Source organism: Mirounga angustirostris, unplaced genomic scaffold (assembly GCF_029215605.1).
Source record: "Mirounga angustirostris isolate CCGP_5_RB_7025 unplaced genomic scaffold, mMirAng1.0.hap1 SCAF_8, whole genome shotgun sequence".
Taxonomy (NCBI): domain Eukaryota; kingdom Metazoa; phylum Chordata; class Mammalia; order Carnivora; family Phocidae; genus Mirounga; species Mirounga angustirostris.
In genome coordinates, this window is record NW_026991716.1 from 130,654,284 (window position 1) to 130,670,803 (window position 16,520).

The 16,520-nt window shown below is 39.9% G+C and overlaps 2 protein-coding genes across 3 annotated transcripts in view; one reads left to right on the forward strand and one right to left on the reverse strand.

Annotated features, from left to right (window-relative positions):
* RMND1 (required for meiotic nuclear division 1 homolog) overlaps positions 1-916 on the reverse strand; it is a 43,903-nt gene extending 42,987 nt beyond the window's left edge. The window contains exon 1 of one of the 2 annotated variants that reach the window (XM_045865753.2): positions 755-916. The gene's annotated coding sequence lies outside the window, so the exon portion shown is untranslated. The remainder of the gene's footprint in view (positions 1-754) is intronic. The other variant, XM_045865752.2, reaches the window with a different exon arrangement.
* A 237-nt stretch (positions 917-1,153) lies between these two features.
* On the forward strand, positions 1,154-14,268 carry ARMT1 (acidic residue methyltransferase 1). Its single transcript, XM_045865754.3, has 5 exons — positions 1,154-1,338; positions 3,426-3,531; positions 3,934-4,178; positions 9,489-9,654; positions 12,515-14,268. The coding sequence occupies exons 1-5, from the start codon at positions 1,298-1,300 to the stop codon at positions 13,280-13,282; spliced, it is 1,326 nt and encodes a 441-aa protein (XP_045721710.1). The 5' UTR covers positions 1,154-1,297; the 3' UTR covers positions 13,283-14,268.
* Positions 14,269-16,520: the final 2,252 nt, after the last annotated feature.

The window sequence follows — 16,520 nt, forward strand, 5'->3', positions numbered from 1 at the left end:
ACCCTATCCCCTCTCACGTGCTCTCTGTCTCTCTCATTCTCTCTGTCTCAAATAAATAAATAAAATCTTAAAAAAAAAAAAAGTAGTGACAAAGGTAGGCGCGCCTGGCTGGCTCAGTTGGTGGAGCCTGGGGCTCTTGATCTCCGGGCTGTGAGTTTGAGCCCCATGTTGGGTGTAGAGATTATTAAAAAAAATAATAATTAAAAAAAAATAGTGACAAAGCTAAAGTAGAAAACAGAAGAGGAAAGAACAGATTTCTCTCTCCCTTCCGTAGAATGTAAGCTTCTTGAGGATAAGATCTGTCTTCCTTTCATGCTGTGTCTTCTGTGATCACAGTGCCCAGTATACAGTAGGTATTTAATTCATGTTTTCTAAATGAAATACAAGGCAGCTACTCAGTTACTGGGCACATTTCCTACTTCTTAACAATAATACCAAATAAGAAAACAGTTATCAGCCAGATTACGATTCAACGGATAACGCGCTAATCTTTGGGAGCATGCCTTCCAATTCCTTAAGCTCATTTTTCTTTTTTTTTTAAATCTCTGCGGTAAGCGCTATGCACTGGCTCAAAAAAAGGTTCAGTAAGTGTTTACGGATTGCGTGCTTTTCTACTCCCAGCTAAGTCAACCAAAGATCACCGCACCGGTTCCGGGGAAACCTGTGACCCGAGCGGTTCAGAGCGGCCGGGATCAAAGGTGAGAACCGCTGTGAGCGCCCACACAAGCTGGGTAGGGAAAGGCAGTGCACTAACCTCTCCGCCGGAAAAGAAGAAGCACGTGCCAAGCGCGCAAGCTTCCGCGACCCGGCCGCAGGTAAGAAACAAGGAGCGGGAGCCGAACCTCCCGCTTCCTGCAGCCTGCACTGCCGCGCCGGCAACCCTCCCAGCGCCCGCACCCCTCCCAGCGCCCGCACTGCGCAGGCGCGCAGAACTCCAGGCCCGGCGGAGCGGGAGCCGCCGGGTGCACGTGACTGCCGGACCACGTGACCCGCGTCGCCGCGACCTTTTCCGCTCCCTAGTGCCTGGGACCTCCCGGTCCCCGCTTGCTTCCGCCTCCGCCCGCTTCCTTATTCCGCTGCTCTCGTCGCCCTCCGCTGTCCCCGCCCTCGTCCCCGGAAGATCTCCTCGTCCTCCCGCCGGCCGCTGTCTGTCTCTTCCACGGGAACCAAATAAAGTTTCTTCATTCAAAAGCACTTTTTTTTTAACCCATGGCCCTCCCTTTCTCAGCTCCTCCTCGGCGCCGGAACCTCCTCTCTCCCTGCAGTGGGTGCGACGTGAGCCGGCCCGGGGGAGGTGATGGCTGGGCCTCCGGCGTCTCTCTCGGGACAGGACGAAGGGTTCGTGTCGCTTTCCTCGCCCAGTCCCTCCGCTGCTCTTCCTCCTCCCGGCTTCTGCGGAAAGCCGGGCCTCGTCGGGAACCTCTGGGTAGCCATCAGGGGAGTTGCGGCGGGTCGGGGGCGCGCGGTCCAGCCATCGGGCCCGGCTCCCCGGCGCGTCGGCTCGGCCTCCTCCTACGGGCGGGGGGCGAGGCGGCCAGGGGCAGGGGGCGAGCCTGCTGGCTGCGGCTGTCCGCCGGGCTTCGGGCTGCGGACTCGGACCGGCTTCCAGCCTTCTCCCTGACTGCTGGGAGCGGACTGTGCACCCCGCCGAAATCCTCCGGTCACCCGGCTTCTCTCTACTGTCCTTGCTCAGGCCTTTTAATAGGCTTGTGTTATAATTTATGTCGAACAGTTAACTTGTCTTTCAAGTGATCCGATGCTGCTGTTTTGTTTTACTCATGACTGTCTTGAGAGCTTATGCCTCCTCTGTCCCCTTTCAGGGTGTTACAGCGGCGTGGCTTTAAGACACACACACACACACACACACTCACACATTCATTCATTCATTCGCACGCACTTTTGGAGGGCTAAATTTTTCTGCAAAAGTTAGGAATCTCAGATTTATCGAGAAATATGTTTCTTCCTATTGCCGTTGAGATTAATTCGTGAGCTCTCAATGCCTGCAGCTTTTCGCTTTTTACGCGTCATGTCACAGATTTCTAGATAAAAGTTGTGGACGACCATACAAAATATATATTTATTTGTATAAATTGAATGGCCAAATTTATATTTGAGATCTGTCTTGCAAAATATTGCAAAAAAAAAAAAAAAAAAGGCACGTAGAGGAAATTGACCTTAACGGGAGTAGATTGAGGCTGGAGAGGCACCAATGGCCCAAAACTAGAGCAGGCACTCATTCAGTCATGCAAAATAAAAGGGAGTGTGTGGAACCTTAAATTTTGAGCTCTAGGTTCCTCTGGCTCTACCTTAGTCCCGGACCTTGGAATTTACCCTCACAAATGCGGGTCTTTGACGAAACTCTGAGGAAATTTAGTACTGTTGACCCTTACACAAGGTGGGGGTGGATTGAGGTTAAGGGCTCTGACCCCCCTCCTTCCCTCTTCTTTGGAAAATCTGCATGTAACTTCTGACTCCCCCAAAACTTAACTACTGTACTTTGTCTCTGGTGACCTGAAGATATAAATGAACTGATCAGCTAAGTTTTGTGCTCTAAAAATGCACAGAATTTCATCGCTTACTGAAGTCTTTCTTTCTAACTGAATCATGCATTTGCTTAAAAATTAATTATATATAAAATGATAATCTGTAAATCTTGATTTTTGTATGCCTAAAATCCAGAGTACCTTAATTTTTTTTTTTTTTTTTTTAATTCAAGTATGCTCAAGTTTTTCCTCCAGCTTTTTTCATTCTTTGACACTTCTAGAAAGTCTCCTGATTTTTTGGTTGGGAGAGTGTGATGGTAACATGCCTTAATTTTGTTTGAGGGCAGAGTAGGATGGATGGAGTCATTGTGCAGGTAGAGAATTCAGGAGAGAAAACCTTTGAAGAGAATTAAAATTGGCTAAGAACAGAGACAAAGAGAAAAGCAGGTTTATAAATATCTTTCATTTCTGATGTTCTAGCACATTAGAGGTTTTCACACAGTTTTACATCCGTTGCCTCATTTGTCTAAGTATGTGAAGTCACTTAGTAAGTACTAAACCTGCAACAAGAGCCTGTTTGAATTTTAGTATAAATTCTTTGATCCTAATTTCTTTTTTGGATAGATCCTTTTTCTGTCCTATCACATTGTTAAGTTAGTTTCTGATTCAAGAAAATAAAAGGAAGAGGATGGGAAAGATAATCATGGAACAGTCTCAAGGGGAGAATCTGGGATTAGAAGCACAAAGAACGTTTAGCTTTCATGACATGTAGCACCAGAAAAGTTTTCGAATTTTCCTGTCTTGATATAATAGTCCAACAATGGTGGCTTACTTTATAATGCTTGTATGAAAAGGAATTTTAATTCAAATGAAACTGGAAGATGGCCAATCTGCTGGTATTAACGCTAAGTAATATACTGTGTATGTGACTCTCTTTTCTAGATCGTTTGCATATCTTACAATTAAAGACAGAATACCACAGATCTTAACCAAGGCTATTGATACATTGCATCGACATAAAAGTGAATTTTTTGAGAAACATGGAGAGGTAATATTGTGTTTTCAATTTAATTTTTTGTTAACTCTTTAACAGAAACACAATAACAGTTTTCTGTCTTTGGTAAGGATCATTCCTCCCTCCTTAGAGTACTCTGGTTCCTTGGAAGAAACTTAAACAAAAAAGGCAGAATAGATAAGACAGGATAATGTGTGTGTTCTTTGATTTTCTACTTAATAATTCTGAATTTCAATGTTTATAATAGTTCGTAAAAGACATAAAATGTAGCTTTGAAATCTAGTATTTTTTTCTTTCTTTAGGACTTTAAAAATGTGTTATCCTAGAGGGCTTATTCCTATATGAATTAACTGTTTACATATATAAATTATATATTTAAATATAGATTATTCACATATTTTTTAAGTATTTAAAAATTTTTTCATGTTTCTGCAGAAAGGCACAGAAGCCGAAAAGAAAGCAATTTCTCTTCTTTCTAAATTACGAAATGAATTGCAAACAGATAAACCAATAATCCCTTTTGTTGAGGATTTTGTTGATACTGACATATGGAATCAATACATAGAATATCAGCAGAGTCTTTTAAATGAAAATGATGGAAAACCCAGGTGGTTTTACTCACCTTGGTTGTTTGTAGAATGCTACCTGTATCGTAGAATTCATGAAGCAGTTATCCAGAGGTAAGTATATAACATCAAATAATAAATGTTTAGATGACTTAGTGCTTTTTTGAAATTATAAAATGATAAGATTAAAAATAAAAACCAGTGGAAGCCAGAATTCCATTCAGTAGGTATTAATGGCAGTATTGGATGTTTCCGCAGATGTTACTGATATAAGAGCTTCTTGGCAGTTACAACCCAGTTGCCCAGAATAGATGTAAGATAAAATATCTGAGGGTGCCTGGTTGGCTCAGTCAGTAGAGCATGCGACTCTTGATCTCAGGGTTGTAAGTTCCAACCCCACGTTTGGTATAGAAATTATTAAAAATGAAATCTTTAAAAAAATACAATATCTGAAGTGGGAACTAATTAAAAATTCTTATGAAGACTTTTGGAGTAAAACAAATTGTATTGAGCAAAAAATGTCAATTTGAAAAAATTATTTCAGTAAAACGACAGGATAAAGCTTGTTTTGTTTATAAAAATAGATAATATGTCAGTTAATTTGGGGTGAGGAGTCAACAGAACAGTGAATCACTACAGTGTTTTTGCACTATCTTAATTAATTTTTAGCCCTTTTTTTAAATGGCTAGAGACAAATTTTAAAAGTTATATACATATCAAAATCACTTTTTATAGGCTTATTTATACTAATTTAATTTTTCCTAGGAAAAATCTGATACAGAACTGATTTAGAAAGCAGAAGAAAAGGGCGCCTGGGTGGCTCAGATGGTTAAGCATCTGCCTTCGGCTCAGGTCATGATCCCAGGGTCCTGGGATCGAGTCCCGCATTGGGCTCCCTGCTCAGTGGGGAGCCTGCTTCTCCCTCTGCCTCTTTCTCTGTCTCTGATGAATAAATAAAATCTTTAAAAAAAAAAAAAAAAAAAAAAAAGAAAGCAGAAGAAAATGTAATGTGGATCATCCTTTTAGGTCACTGGTTACAAAAATACAGGTTTGCTAAATAAGAGGAATTCTTTGGTATCTGTCCCTAAACATAGGAAAGAATAATTAAAAGCAATTGATCAAACCAGCACTAATGGTAAAACAAAAAAATTATTTGGGGAAACAATTTGAGTGTATTCATTAGCTTTTTCTGTTTAATCTTTAGAAATTATTTTTTAATTAAAAAATGTTTTTTAAGATTTTATTAATTTAATTTTGGAGAGAAACAGCACAAGTGTGAGGGGCAGAGGGAGGGGAGGAGAGAGAGAATCTCAAGCAGACTCCATGCTCAGCACAGGCCCAATGCAGGGCTTGATCCCAGGGTCCTGGGATCATGACCTGAGCCGAAACTAAGAGTCAGACGCTCAACTGACTGTGCCACCCAGGCGCCCCTAGAAATTATTTTTTAAAGTCACAACTTGTTGTTTTTGCTGAATAAGTGTATTTAATTAAATTAATTGTGTCTCATCCTGCACCCACTGCTGAATAAATGTATTTTAGAACTTTTGCTCTAAAAGCAAAATACACTATTAAATATCTAGCACATTGGCCTGGCACATGGGAAACACCTAAGCAAGACGAGAGCCAATGCTAAGAGCTGTCATGTACTGAACACCAGCTATGTTCCAGTTACTTTGCAGCCCAGTGAAGTGTAGGTATTGTTATGGTTTCGGTTGGAAAAATGGAGGTCCAATGCTGGTAATAAGTTGCCCAGGGTTAACGTGGCTAGGAAATGGTGTAGCCAGTACTTGACCCTGGTCTATGTAAGTCAGCTTAGAGCCCTCATTAAACCATCTTTTTCCAAGTAGTAGATTTGGATGTCTGTCAAGGTCTAAGGAGAGTCTGAAATTCTGGGTGATGGTTTCATAATTCTGGAAAACATCCATGGTATGAGCCAAAGCTGCTGAAGTTTTGAAACACGGGGTGGCTCCCTGCACGGGGTTGGGGGAGTTTGGAAGTTAGAAAGGTAAAAGGAATATGTTTCTGAGTTTGATTTTAGAGGTAGATTGGGTTCAGAATTTTAAAAAATTAGGGTAGAGGTTTACAAACCTGGCTCCACATTTATAACCCAGTTGGGGGAGACTTTTTTGTTGTTGCTTTTTAACATACAGGGTTTGAAATCATTATATTAAAATAAACATTGACGGTTTAATTTGTGTGCGGTGGGACCTGGGCAGCAGTTTTTCTTTCCACGCCTCAGGGAGATTCTGCACATCCTGGATTGATACCTACTGGTTCGGGAACAGCTTGTTAAAAGGGGTCGAGGCAAAATTTAGCTTTAATTTGCAGGAACAAGAATGTTAGTTAGTCATAGATGTAGAACTCTCCTCAGGTGATCTCTGTGGCAGACACTCAAAGTCAGGGAATTTGTACCAGAACTCAGGTGTTAGGTCAGTGTAAGGAAGAAATACCTTACAGTAGAACTAGTACTGAAAGTTTTTAAATGTCCAATTCCGAGGAGGAGTTCCTGTCCTGGGCCAGTGATAACTCCAGTGACCAAAGAACGGTTTTTACTTTTCTAGGATCCCAAAGCACACATTGTCTTTAAGACACGTTTATGTTGATTTTGCCCCTTATACTGAAACATAATTTTCTTTGTCAAGATGTATGTTTTAGGGGCACCTGGGTTGCTCAGTCATTAAGCGTCTGCCTTTGGCTCAGGTCATGGTCCTAGGGTCCTGGGATCGAGCCCCGCATCAGGCTCTCTGCTCGGCGGGAAGCCTGCTTCTCCCTCTCCCACTCCCCCTGCTTGTGTTCCCTCTCTCGCTGTGTCAAATAAATAAAATCTTAAAAAAAAAAAAAAGATGTATGTTTTAGTTTTTATCAGAGTTAAATAGTTGAGTAATCTAAATCAAGATTCAAAATATCAGTCATATGCAAAATTTAAATAAGTAAATATACTTCAGATACTGAAAAATGAAAGTATGGAGAAAATGGACATTTTAAAGCTTTTATTAAAGTATAATATACATCCAGAACATATCTTAAGTGTTCAACAATCTTTACCAGAAGATGCTTATGTCCCAAGCACCCAGATCAAGAGGCAGAACCTTAGTAGGCCCCAAAGAAGCCTTGCATATGGCCCCTGCCGTTCCTGCCCGTCAAGATAACACTATCCTGACCTGCGTTAGTTTGCCTGCGTTGTTTCTAAACTGCATTTAAATGAAATTATATTGGATATAATTTTGTGTCTGGCTTTTTTCACTCAGCATTATGTTGGCGAGATTCATCCGTATTGTTGCATATAAATGTAAATCATCTTCGTTGCTATATCGTATTGTGTTACATGAATATATCGCAGTCTGTTTATTCTATTGTTGATGAATATTTGAGTAGTTCCCAGTTTGGGGTTATTATGAAGAATGCTGCTACACACCTTCGAACACATGTTTTTGGTGAGCAGACACATGTATTTCTGTTGGGTGTATATCTAGGAGTGAACCACCGGGTCATAGTTTGTGCACATATACAGCTTTAGTAGATTCTAAAATAGCAAATGTTTTTAAAATCGGAAATCATATATAAGTATATGAGTTTACCCTTAAATACAAGGAATAAGGCTCATTCTTAATTCGAGGTATGGCTTTAGTGATTTATTAATAAAACATTAGAACAAGGATTAGTGAACTTTTCCTGTAAAGGGCGGGATAGTAAACATTTTAGGCTGTGGGGGCCACGTGGTCTTTGTTACAGCCCCTTGGCTGTGTCCTTGCGATGCAGAGCAGCCACAGATGGTACGGAAATGACCAAGTGTGGCTATGCTCCAGGGAAATGGTACTTATGGACACTGAAATTTGAATTTCATGTTTCACAGAATACTCTTTCTTTCAACCACACAGAAGTATAAAAATCATTCTTAGCTTACAGGTCATACAAAACAGGTGGTGGGCCAAACGGGGTCTGCAAGCTGCAGTTTGCTGACCCCTGCACTTGAACCTGTGCATCCAAATAATTTTTATCTTTTAAGTCACCTTGAGAGACTGATTTATTCCAGCAGGGCTGCCACTGCTAAAAATGCCTTTTAACTTTTTCAGAGCCAGTGTACAGCCTAAAAAAGAAATTAGTCTATTTTTTAGTCCTTCATTTTTTTTTTTTTTTAAAGATTTTATTTACTTATTTGACAGAGAGAGACATAGCGAGAGCAGGAACACAAGCAGGGGGAGTGGGAGAGGGAGAAGCAGGCCTCCTGCCGAGCAGGGAGCCTGATGTGGGACTCGATCCCAGGACCCTGGGATCATGACCTGAGCCGAAGGCAGACGCTTAACGACTGAGCCACCCAGGCGCCCAGTCCTTCATTTTTGATAAAAAAAATCTATTACTCCATTTCATTTACACACGTCATTCTAGTGAAATTGCTCTGAGTGACTTGGCTCCAAATAAACTCCAAAGGATAGAGATGTGCTATCACTGATAGGACCTTCAATAATGTGCCACAAGTTCTAAAGAAAATTCCCAAAGTGCTTTGAGCAATGGCAGCATCCTTGGAATAAGGGTGTAGCTTCCCAGGGAGACTGGGAGGAGACAGCAATCGTGTGGATGTATAAATTCTGGTATGTGTTTGTTTTTTAAGCCAGTCCCACATCAGTCACATTGTTTTTATCCTAAGGTAGATGACCCTTGGAAAAAGTTGTGAATTTAGAAGATCAGATGATCTGAATGTCTTTTGTGTTTGGTTCTTAAAGTCTATGATGTTCTTATTTATATCTTGCTCGTTATGTTGTTCTTAGGCCAGTATTAATATCATTTGATCTCTCTTTGGACAGCATAAAGCCCTGACACATACCACCATTGGTCAAAACCAGAGAACTACATATATGTGGTCAAAATTTGTTATAATAAAATTTACGTTAATATTTTATGATTTCTCTCAAGTAGTTTTTGGGTTCCCATAGTACTCTGTGTTTGACTCTGTTGGTAATTACTATATTGTGTTCAAATATTGATATTCATAGGTTTGTTTCATGGAACCCTGCCACATTTAGCACCCAAAAAAATGTTTGTTAAACTAAAGCAATTATCTTGAAATGTTGTTTCTTTCTACTTTTGCTCTGGAAACCCTAACTGGGTAATGATTATGGATATATCACTATAATTATTTCAAATTCCAGTAAAATATTTGATTAGGGAACTTCTAACAGTTAACTAAAATGAGTTTGGATATTTATTTTTGTGTAATTTGATTAAATTGATTTATTTTGTGTAATTTGATAATTATTCATTTTTCTGTAACTTGATTTATGTTTCATACAGTATCTATTACCAGTAAGTTTTGAGATTAGAAGGTTCTACTCTCTTTCCTTTAAAGAACTGCAATTACCCAAATGTTAAAAAAAAAGGTACAGAGTTATATAAATGTTTCTTCTATATGTTTTTCTCCTCCTGTAGTCCACCAATTGATGACTTTGATGTATTTAAAGAATCAAAAGACCAAAATTTCTTTGAGTCGCAGGAATCTATCATTGCTTTGTGTACTCACCTACAAGAGGTGTTAACAACCATCAGAGACCTAGATGAAAATCAGCTGAAAGATGAATTTTTCAGACTTCTTCAGGTAAATGTGATAATTGATCTCCTGAGTATGTTTGTGTGTTTAAACAGTTAAAAAATAAAGTGGCATTGACTTAACAACAAAGCATGTGTATATATTGTCATTTAACTTATAATTGATCATTTTTTATCACTTTAGTAATAGTGTTATTCAAGAGCTGAAAATCCACTTAATCTCTGAAAATGAGTTTTGAAATCTCTTCAGCTGGAGGTGATTTTAGTGGTACAGGAGTCCTCTGGCTACATAGCCTCTGTCATTCTTGAGAGAATACTCCACAGTCATTTGGTCGGCCTAGCCTGACTCGGACTTAGATGCTGGTTCTGTCACTTATTTGTTGTTAGACCTGAGGCAAGTTACTTAATCTCTCCGGTAAATGAGGATGGCACCGTATACGTCGTCATTTGACGTGAGAATGAAAGTAGATTCAGTCGTGTCAGCGTGGAGCACCAGCCTGCGGTTATCATCAGGTGAAAACACTCAGGTGGTCAGTGGCCTCTTTAATATGGTTTTATTACATTTTTTCACCAGTCTTGCATTAAGTTTAGTTTTTAATTCTCATTCGAACACATCCTTAAGATGTGTTATTAGAACTATTTGAAAATGTGGGGTTTTACACAACAGTATCCCCAGCCCTCATCTCCCAGAAAAAGTTAGAAACATTTCCAGAAAAAGATGCTATTAGGAAATGCCATGAAGAGAGAGAAAGCAGGGCAGGAGAATGGGGATGTTGGGGGAGATGCAGGGGTGCAGTTTTAAGTGGGGCTGCCAGGAAAGGGCCTCAGAAAGTGACAGGCAAAGCAGGCAAGGGAGTGGGTCACATGCAGGTCTGGGAGAGTGTTCTGCCAGGGTACCTGAGGTGGGGGACTGGCAGGTGCGTGAGAGAAACTGCACGGGGATCCCGCAGGAAATGAGTGAGGTGAGGGGCCTGGAAGGGCCACGGAGGCCTCCTGAGCAAAGGTAAGATTTCCATTTGTACTCACATTGCCACCACTGGGGAGCTATTAGAGCGTTTTCATCAGAGGAGTAACAAGGATGGACTTCCTTCAAGGATTACTTCTCAGGACACACTGAAGGGGTACAAGGCTAGACATTGGGGAAGTCTGTTATTAACATGACTCAGGGAGGGATGACTGGACCAAGAAGAGGTGTTAAAATTTGTCACCGGTATTCTGGAAATACTTTGAAAGTAGAGACTGCAGAATCCTGATAAAACTTTGAGGGCAAGCAGAGTAAGCTGCATGATTAAGAGGGAAAGGCTTATTTTGAGTTTGGAAGAAAAGTTGTCAGGGTATTGTTAAATAATAAGCTTTAGTTATTTCCCCCAGTTGGAACTATCCTTTATGCTTAGTTTAGAATTAAGAAAAGAAAAAAGAAAAGCAGTAACATGTCAATCCTTACCTGTAGCTGGCCCATTGTTTCGGGGGACAGTCTTTGAGTATGTCTTTGTCCCATGAGTATAGTAAGTTGTGAAGAAGAAGGAATACCACTCTTTTCTGTCATCGAATGTGGCCAAGTAAAGGAGGCCAAAGTTGCCTTCCATTAGTACTCATGATGACTAGCAGGTTAACTTCCTATAAGAAACCTGAAAGTATTTTAGTTTGCAGGGAACGTTGATCTGTTTTTAGAAGCCAGGGAACACCCCCACTGTCCACACAAACGTCTCAGCACCTGCTCTGTCAAACTGGATGCTGGGCCTGTGATGGCAAGGAAAACAGACAATCCTTGCTATCGTAGAGCTTGTAATCTCAAGGGAATATAGACAAATAATGGCACAACTCAACACGGAATTACAAACTGGAAGATGGTGTGAGGGAAACGTGCGGGCGGCGGACAGAGACCCTGATGTCAGCTGAAGGGTGCCGTCACCCACAACGCTGTGTTTCTGCATCAGATGGACACTTCCTATTTAAGCCTCGTACTTAAAAACATCCATTCATCTGTCTTTTTTAAAAAATAATATTCTTAGAATGTGCATTTTCCTCTTATTTTGAATCACACGAGGTAGAGTCTGTTTTGGCTGATATTTATGGAGTCTTGGGTGTGTTACTTAAACGTATCATGTCACTGCTCACAGTAACTCTACAAGGTAAGTGCTGGTATTATGTCATTTTTCCATTGTGGGACCTGAGCCTTAGGGAGCATGTATACTTTACCAATGGCTGTTAACTGGAAATGCTGGGATTTGAACCCACATCTGTCTGATTCTAGAGCCTGTAATCCTAAACATGTAATTTAATTATAGCTTAAAAAGGGGGGCTATGTACCATTTTCTATAAAATAAACTTGAAGTATTATTTCAATTTAAAGTGGAGTAATAGATGATTGGATTTGGAGGGGTCTTTAGACATCACGTTGCCCAATTTCTTTATTTTTCAAGTAAGAGACCTAAATCCCAGAGAGTTTGCCTGGTCCTAATGTTATGCAACTAGTAAAAGAAACTGAGCAGTTTGGGAGGAATGTGAGGAGGGAAAAGGGAACTTACTTTTCTCTTGACTTTGGATTTTTAAATAAACTTTGTAGCCTCTTTTTACAGTGTGATCATATTCTAGTATCTGCAAGATGCAAAATCATTCTGATTTAAGCCATACAGATCGTTAACATCATTCAAACCAGTGTTTTAGAAAAATTTTTACATAGTGACCAATTAAATGTTTCATTGTCTTAACCTTGTTTATACATGATGATGGAAACACAGTCTTTGCATTATTAGAGGTGTAGATCTGGTGGATATTTTATATTAAGCATGTTGTAGAAATGAATTTTATGAATTGTTTTAGCAACCTCTCCCCCCACATTTTACACAATAGAGTTTTTGTTGGTTATTCAAAACAAGGGTAAAAGTTTTATACTTTTTCTTTTTCAGATTTCACTGTGGGGGAATAAGTGTGATCTGTCTCTGTCAGGCGGGGAAACCAGTTCCCAGAAAACCAACATAATGAATTCTTTGGAGGAACTAAAACCTTTGATCTTAGTGAATGACATGGAACATCTTTGGTCGCTGCTTAACAACTGCAAGAAAACAAGAGGAAAAGCATCTATTACCAGAGTAGATATTGTTCTGGATAATTCTGGGTTTGAACTTGTTACGGATTTAGTTTTAGCTGACTTTTTGTTGTCCGCTCAACTGGCTACTGAGATCCATTTTTATGGAAAAACTATTCCGTGGTTTGTGTCTGATGCTACTATCCGTGATTTTAACTGGTTAATTGAACAAGTGAAAGGGTCTAATCATAAGTGGATGTCCAAGTGTGGGGCTGACTGGGAAACCTATATTAAAGTGGGCAGATGGGTTTACCATGATCATATATTTTGGACTCTGCCTCATGAATTCTGCGTAATGTCTCAGGTTGCTCCTGACTTGTATGCTGAACTACAGAAGGCACATTTAATTTTATTCAAGGGTGATTTGAACTATAGGAAGTTGACAGGCGATAGGAAGTGGGAATTTACTGTTCCATTTCATCAGGCTCTGCGCGGCTTCCATCCTGCCCCTCTCTGCAGCATACGAACCTTAAAAGCTGAGGTTCAGGTTGGGCTGTGGCCGGGGCAGGCTGAACAGTACATAGCCTCTGAGCCCAGCTGGATGACCACTGGCAAATATGGGGTATTTCAGTTTGATGGTCCACTCTGACTTGCTTTAGGAACTCTTAAGTTGTGTAGAGAGAGATGACAGACACTTCGCGTCCCCAAAAGGAGTGTGTGATTTGAGTCCCATGGCTGCTTTGCATCAGCTCTGGGGAGCTTGGCTTCTCAGTGTTCATTTCCATATGCTCTGGATGCTTTCTCTTTGGGCATTTTGCCCCACTACATTGTTTGGGCGATAGATGGATTGAGCTAGTTATAGACATGTACGTTTATGTTGGAATTTTAGTAATTTATTTCAAGTTAAATGCATCATTTCAAGTGGTTTTAATGAACTTATTTTTAACTGGTCAGAAAGTAAAATATAAGAATTCTGCTTTTAAAGTTAGTTAACATTCTTTTAATGCTATGCTGCATGGTATTTAATATTCTAGGAAGCATGGGATTTTATTTAACTTGTTTTGAGGCTCTAGAAATAAGGGCTCTGTGAAGACAAACATCTTAAATGAAATAGGCTTTGAAAAGAGAGGCATTTCTTAGAACTGTGATACTTGAACAATGAAAGTAAAGATTACCTCGTAAGTTAATTCTAAATTTTGTTCTCCTTGAACTTTATTTCATTTTAAATAACCTGTTTAATTTGCACGCATTCGTATTTTGATTGACCTGTGCAATGGATAGCAGGAAACTCAAAATCAAACAGAATGAAACAGATGATATTTGAAGAACTGATGCCCTTTACATTCTATTTGTGATATCCATAACCAACTGAAATATATTATTTTAATACATAAGCGCTTTAAATGAACAGATTTTTAGATTGTTCTGCAGTTTTTTAAAAAATGCTTTAGATAGAAAAGATTCTTGTGCATTGAATTTGCAGTACTAAGTTAATTTTTTATATACTTACCAATTTTTTGATGACCACTAGATATTAAAGGCTATAAGTTTCAGTCAGTTTGCTTTGAAACTGAAATCGGTAATAAACCTGGAAATGTTTTCTTGATGATATAATAAAATGAATTGTACTGAAAATCTTTTTGGTTTTATTTTCCAGTGGGAGAAAGTCAAGAAGGGAAGATTAAATATGAGGTCTATGTAATAAAGAAACTGATAATGTGTATTATACATGTTGCCAAAGCAGTTCTTAAATTATGTCACTTATAAATGAGGTTATGGTCTATGTCCTTGCTAAGTGTTTTTAAAAAGTTTTGTAAAATGTTTATATAAAGCTGCACATTTTGAATTTACTCTTATCTACATGTGTTCCTGTCTTAAACATTAAGTTACTAAAACAGTGAGCATATTAGAATTGTTTGTAGATACTTTCCAACATAAGTTAAAACACGACTGTATATATGTATTGACTTCATAGCCACAGTGTGGGCTATGGTGTAATATATTACATTTTCCAGAGAATGGATTTTTTTATCATGTTTTTTTTCCTTTTAAGATTTTATTTATTTATTTGAGAGAGAAAGAGAGAAAACAAGCAGGGGGAGCGGCAGAGGGAGAAGCAGCCACCCCACTGAGCAGGGAGCTTGACATGGGGCTCCATCCCAGCACCCTGGGATCATGACCTGAGCTGAAGGCAGATGCCCAACCGATTGAGGCACCCAAGCGCTCCGTGTTTTTATCATGTTTTATTAAGAACATGAAATTCGGATTTGTGAAGAAATAGTTCACTCTCTCCTATAAAAGCAAGGAAGCAAATGAGCAAGCAAGAAAAGTAGCACTATGGGAGAGGAAGTCGGTTCAAGATGGAATTTTAAAAAATGCTTAGTGGGGTAGGACCCACCAGTAGTTTAACCGGTTCACTTTTTTTTTTTTTTTAAGATTTATTTATTTGAGAGAGTGAGCGAGCAAGAGAGCATGAGCAGGGGGAGCAGCAGAGGGAGAGAGAAGCAGACTCCCCACTGAGCAGGGAGTCCACCGTGGGGCTCAATCCCCGGACTCCGGAATCATGACCTGAGCCAAAGGTGAGCCACCCAGGCGCCCTGGGTTGACTTTTTTAAATTGAAGCTTAGTTGGCACACAATGTTACATTAGGTTCAAGTGTACAACATAGTGACTGGACGAGTCCGTGCATTATGCTGTGCTCAGCACAGGGGTAGCTGCCATCAGTCTCCAGATGTTGCAATCACAACCCCACTCCCATTCACCCGTTTTCCCCATCACCAGCAATGCATGAGGTCTCCAGTTTCTCCATATCTTTGTCAGCACTTATTATTATCTGTGTTTTTTATTATAGTGTACTACTGGGTGTCAAGGGGTATCTCACTGTGGTTTGGATTTGTATTGCCCTAATGACTAATGGTGAGCATATTAGAGCATATTTGCATGTGCTGATTGGCCATTTGTGTATCTTCTTTGGAGAAACATCTTTAATACCTTTGCCCATTTAAAAATTAGATTATCTTTTTATTATTGAGTTGTAAGAGTGTCTATATATTCTGCATACACCTCATCAGATGCATAATTTGCAAATATTTTCTCCCATCCTGTGGCTTGTCTTTTCTCTCTTTCAAATTTCCCTTTCTTTCTTTCTTTCTTTTCACTTTCTTGATGGCATTGTTTACAGCACAAAAGTTTTCTATTTTGATGAAATCCTTTTACCTACTTTTTCTTTCATTGCAAAGCCTTGATTTTTGAACTACTTCTTAACATCCCCTTCAGGGCCACTGAAGTGAGAGACAGAAACACCCAATGGTTAGGGCTCTGCCTACAGTCTTCTGCTCTCCCACTTATTTCAACCCAGCAGGATTGGCCCTTCTTTGACATAGCTCCAGAGTAGGATAACGGGGAAAGCTGAGGCTCTGGAGTCCACTGGGCGTGGGGTTGAGTGATCTTGGAGAAAGTTTCCCAAAATAGCTCCTGCAATTATTTCAACTGCAGATACCATACTTGGTTAAGTATGAAGTAAGTCCTGGATAAAGCAGCCATTACATTTCATGCAATACATTTTTATCAAGACGTAGATCCAGTATCTTATATATATTATGATGGAAATATGGAAGAAGGGAAGGTAAATAATTAGGGGAGGATGGTGGTTTATACTCTGTGGATTTATGTTACTTTCCAATTAAACAGATGAGGGGATCCAGCTTTTATTCCTATAATTTTTTTTTTAAGATTTTATTTATTTATTTGAGAGAGAATGAGATAGAGAGCATGAGAGGGGGGAGGGTCAGAGAGAGAGGCAGACTCCCTGCCGAGCAGGGAGCCCGATGCGGGACTTGATCCCGGGACTCCAGGATCATGACCTGAGCCGAAGGCAGTCGCTTAAC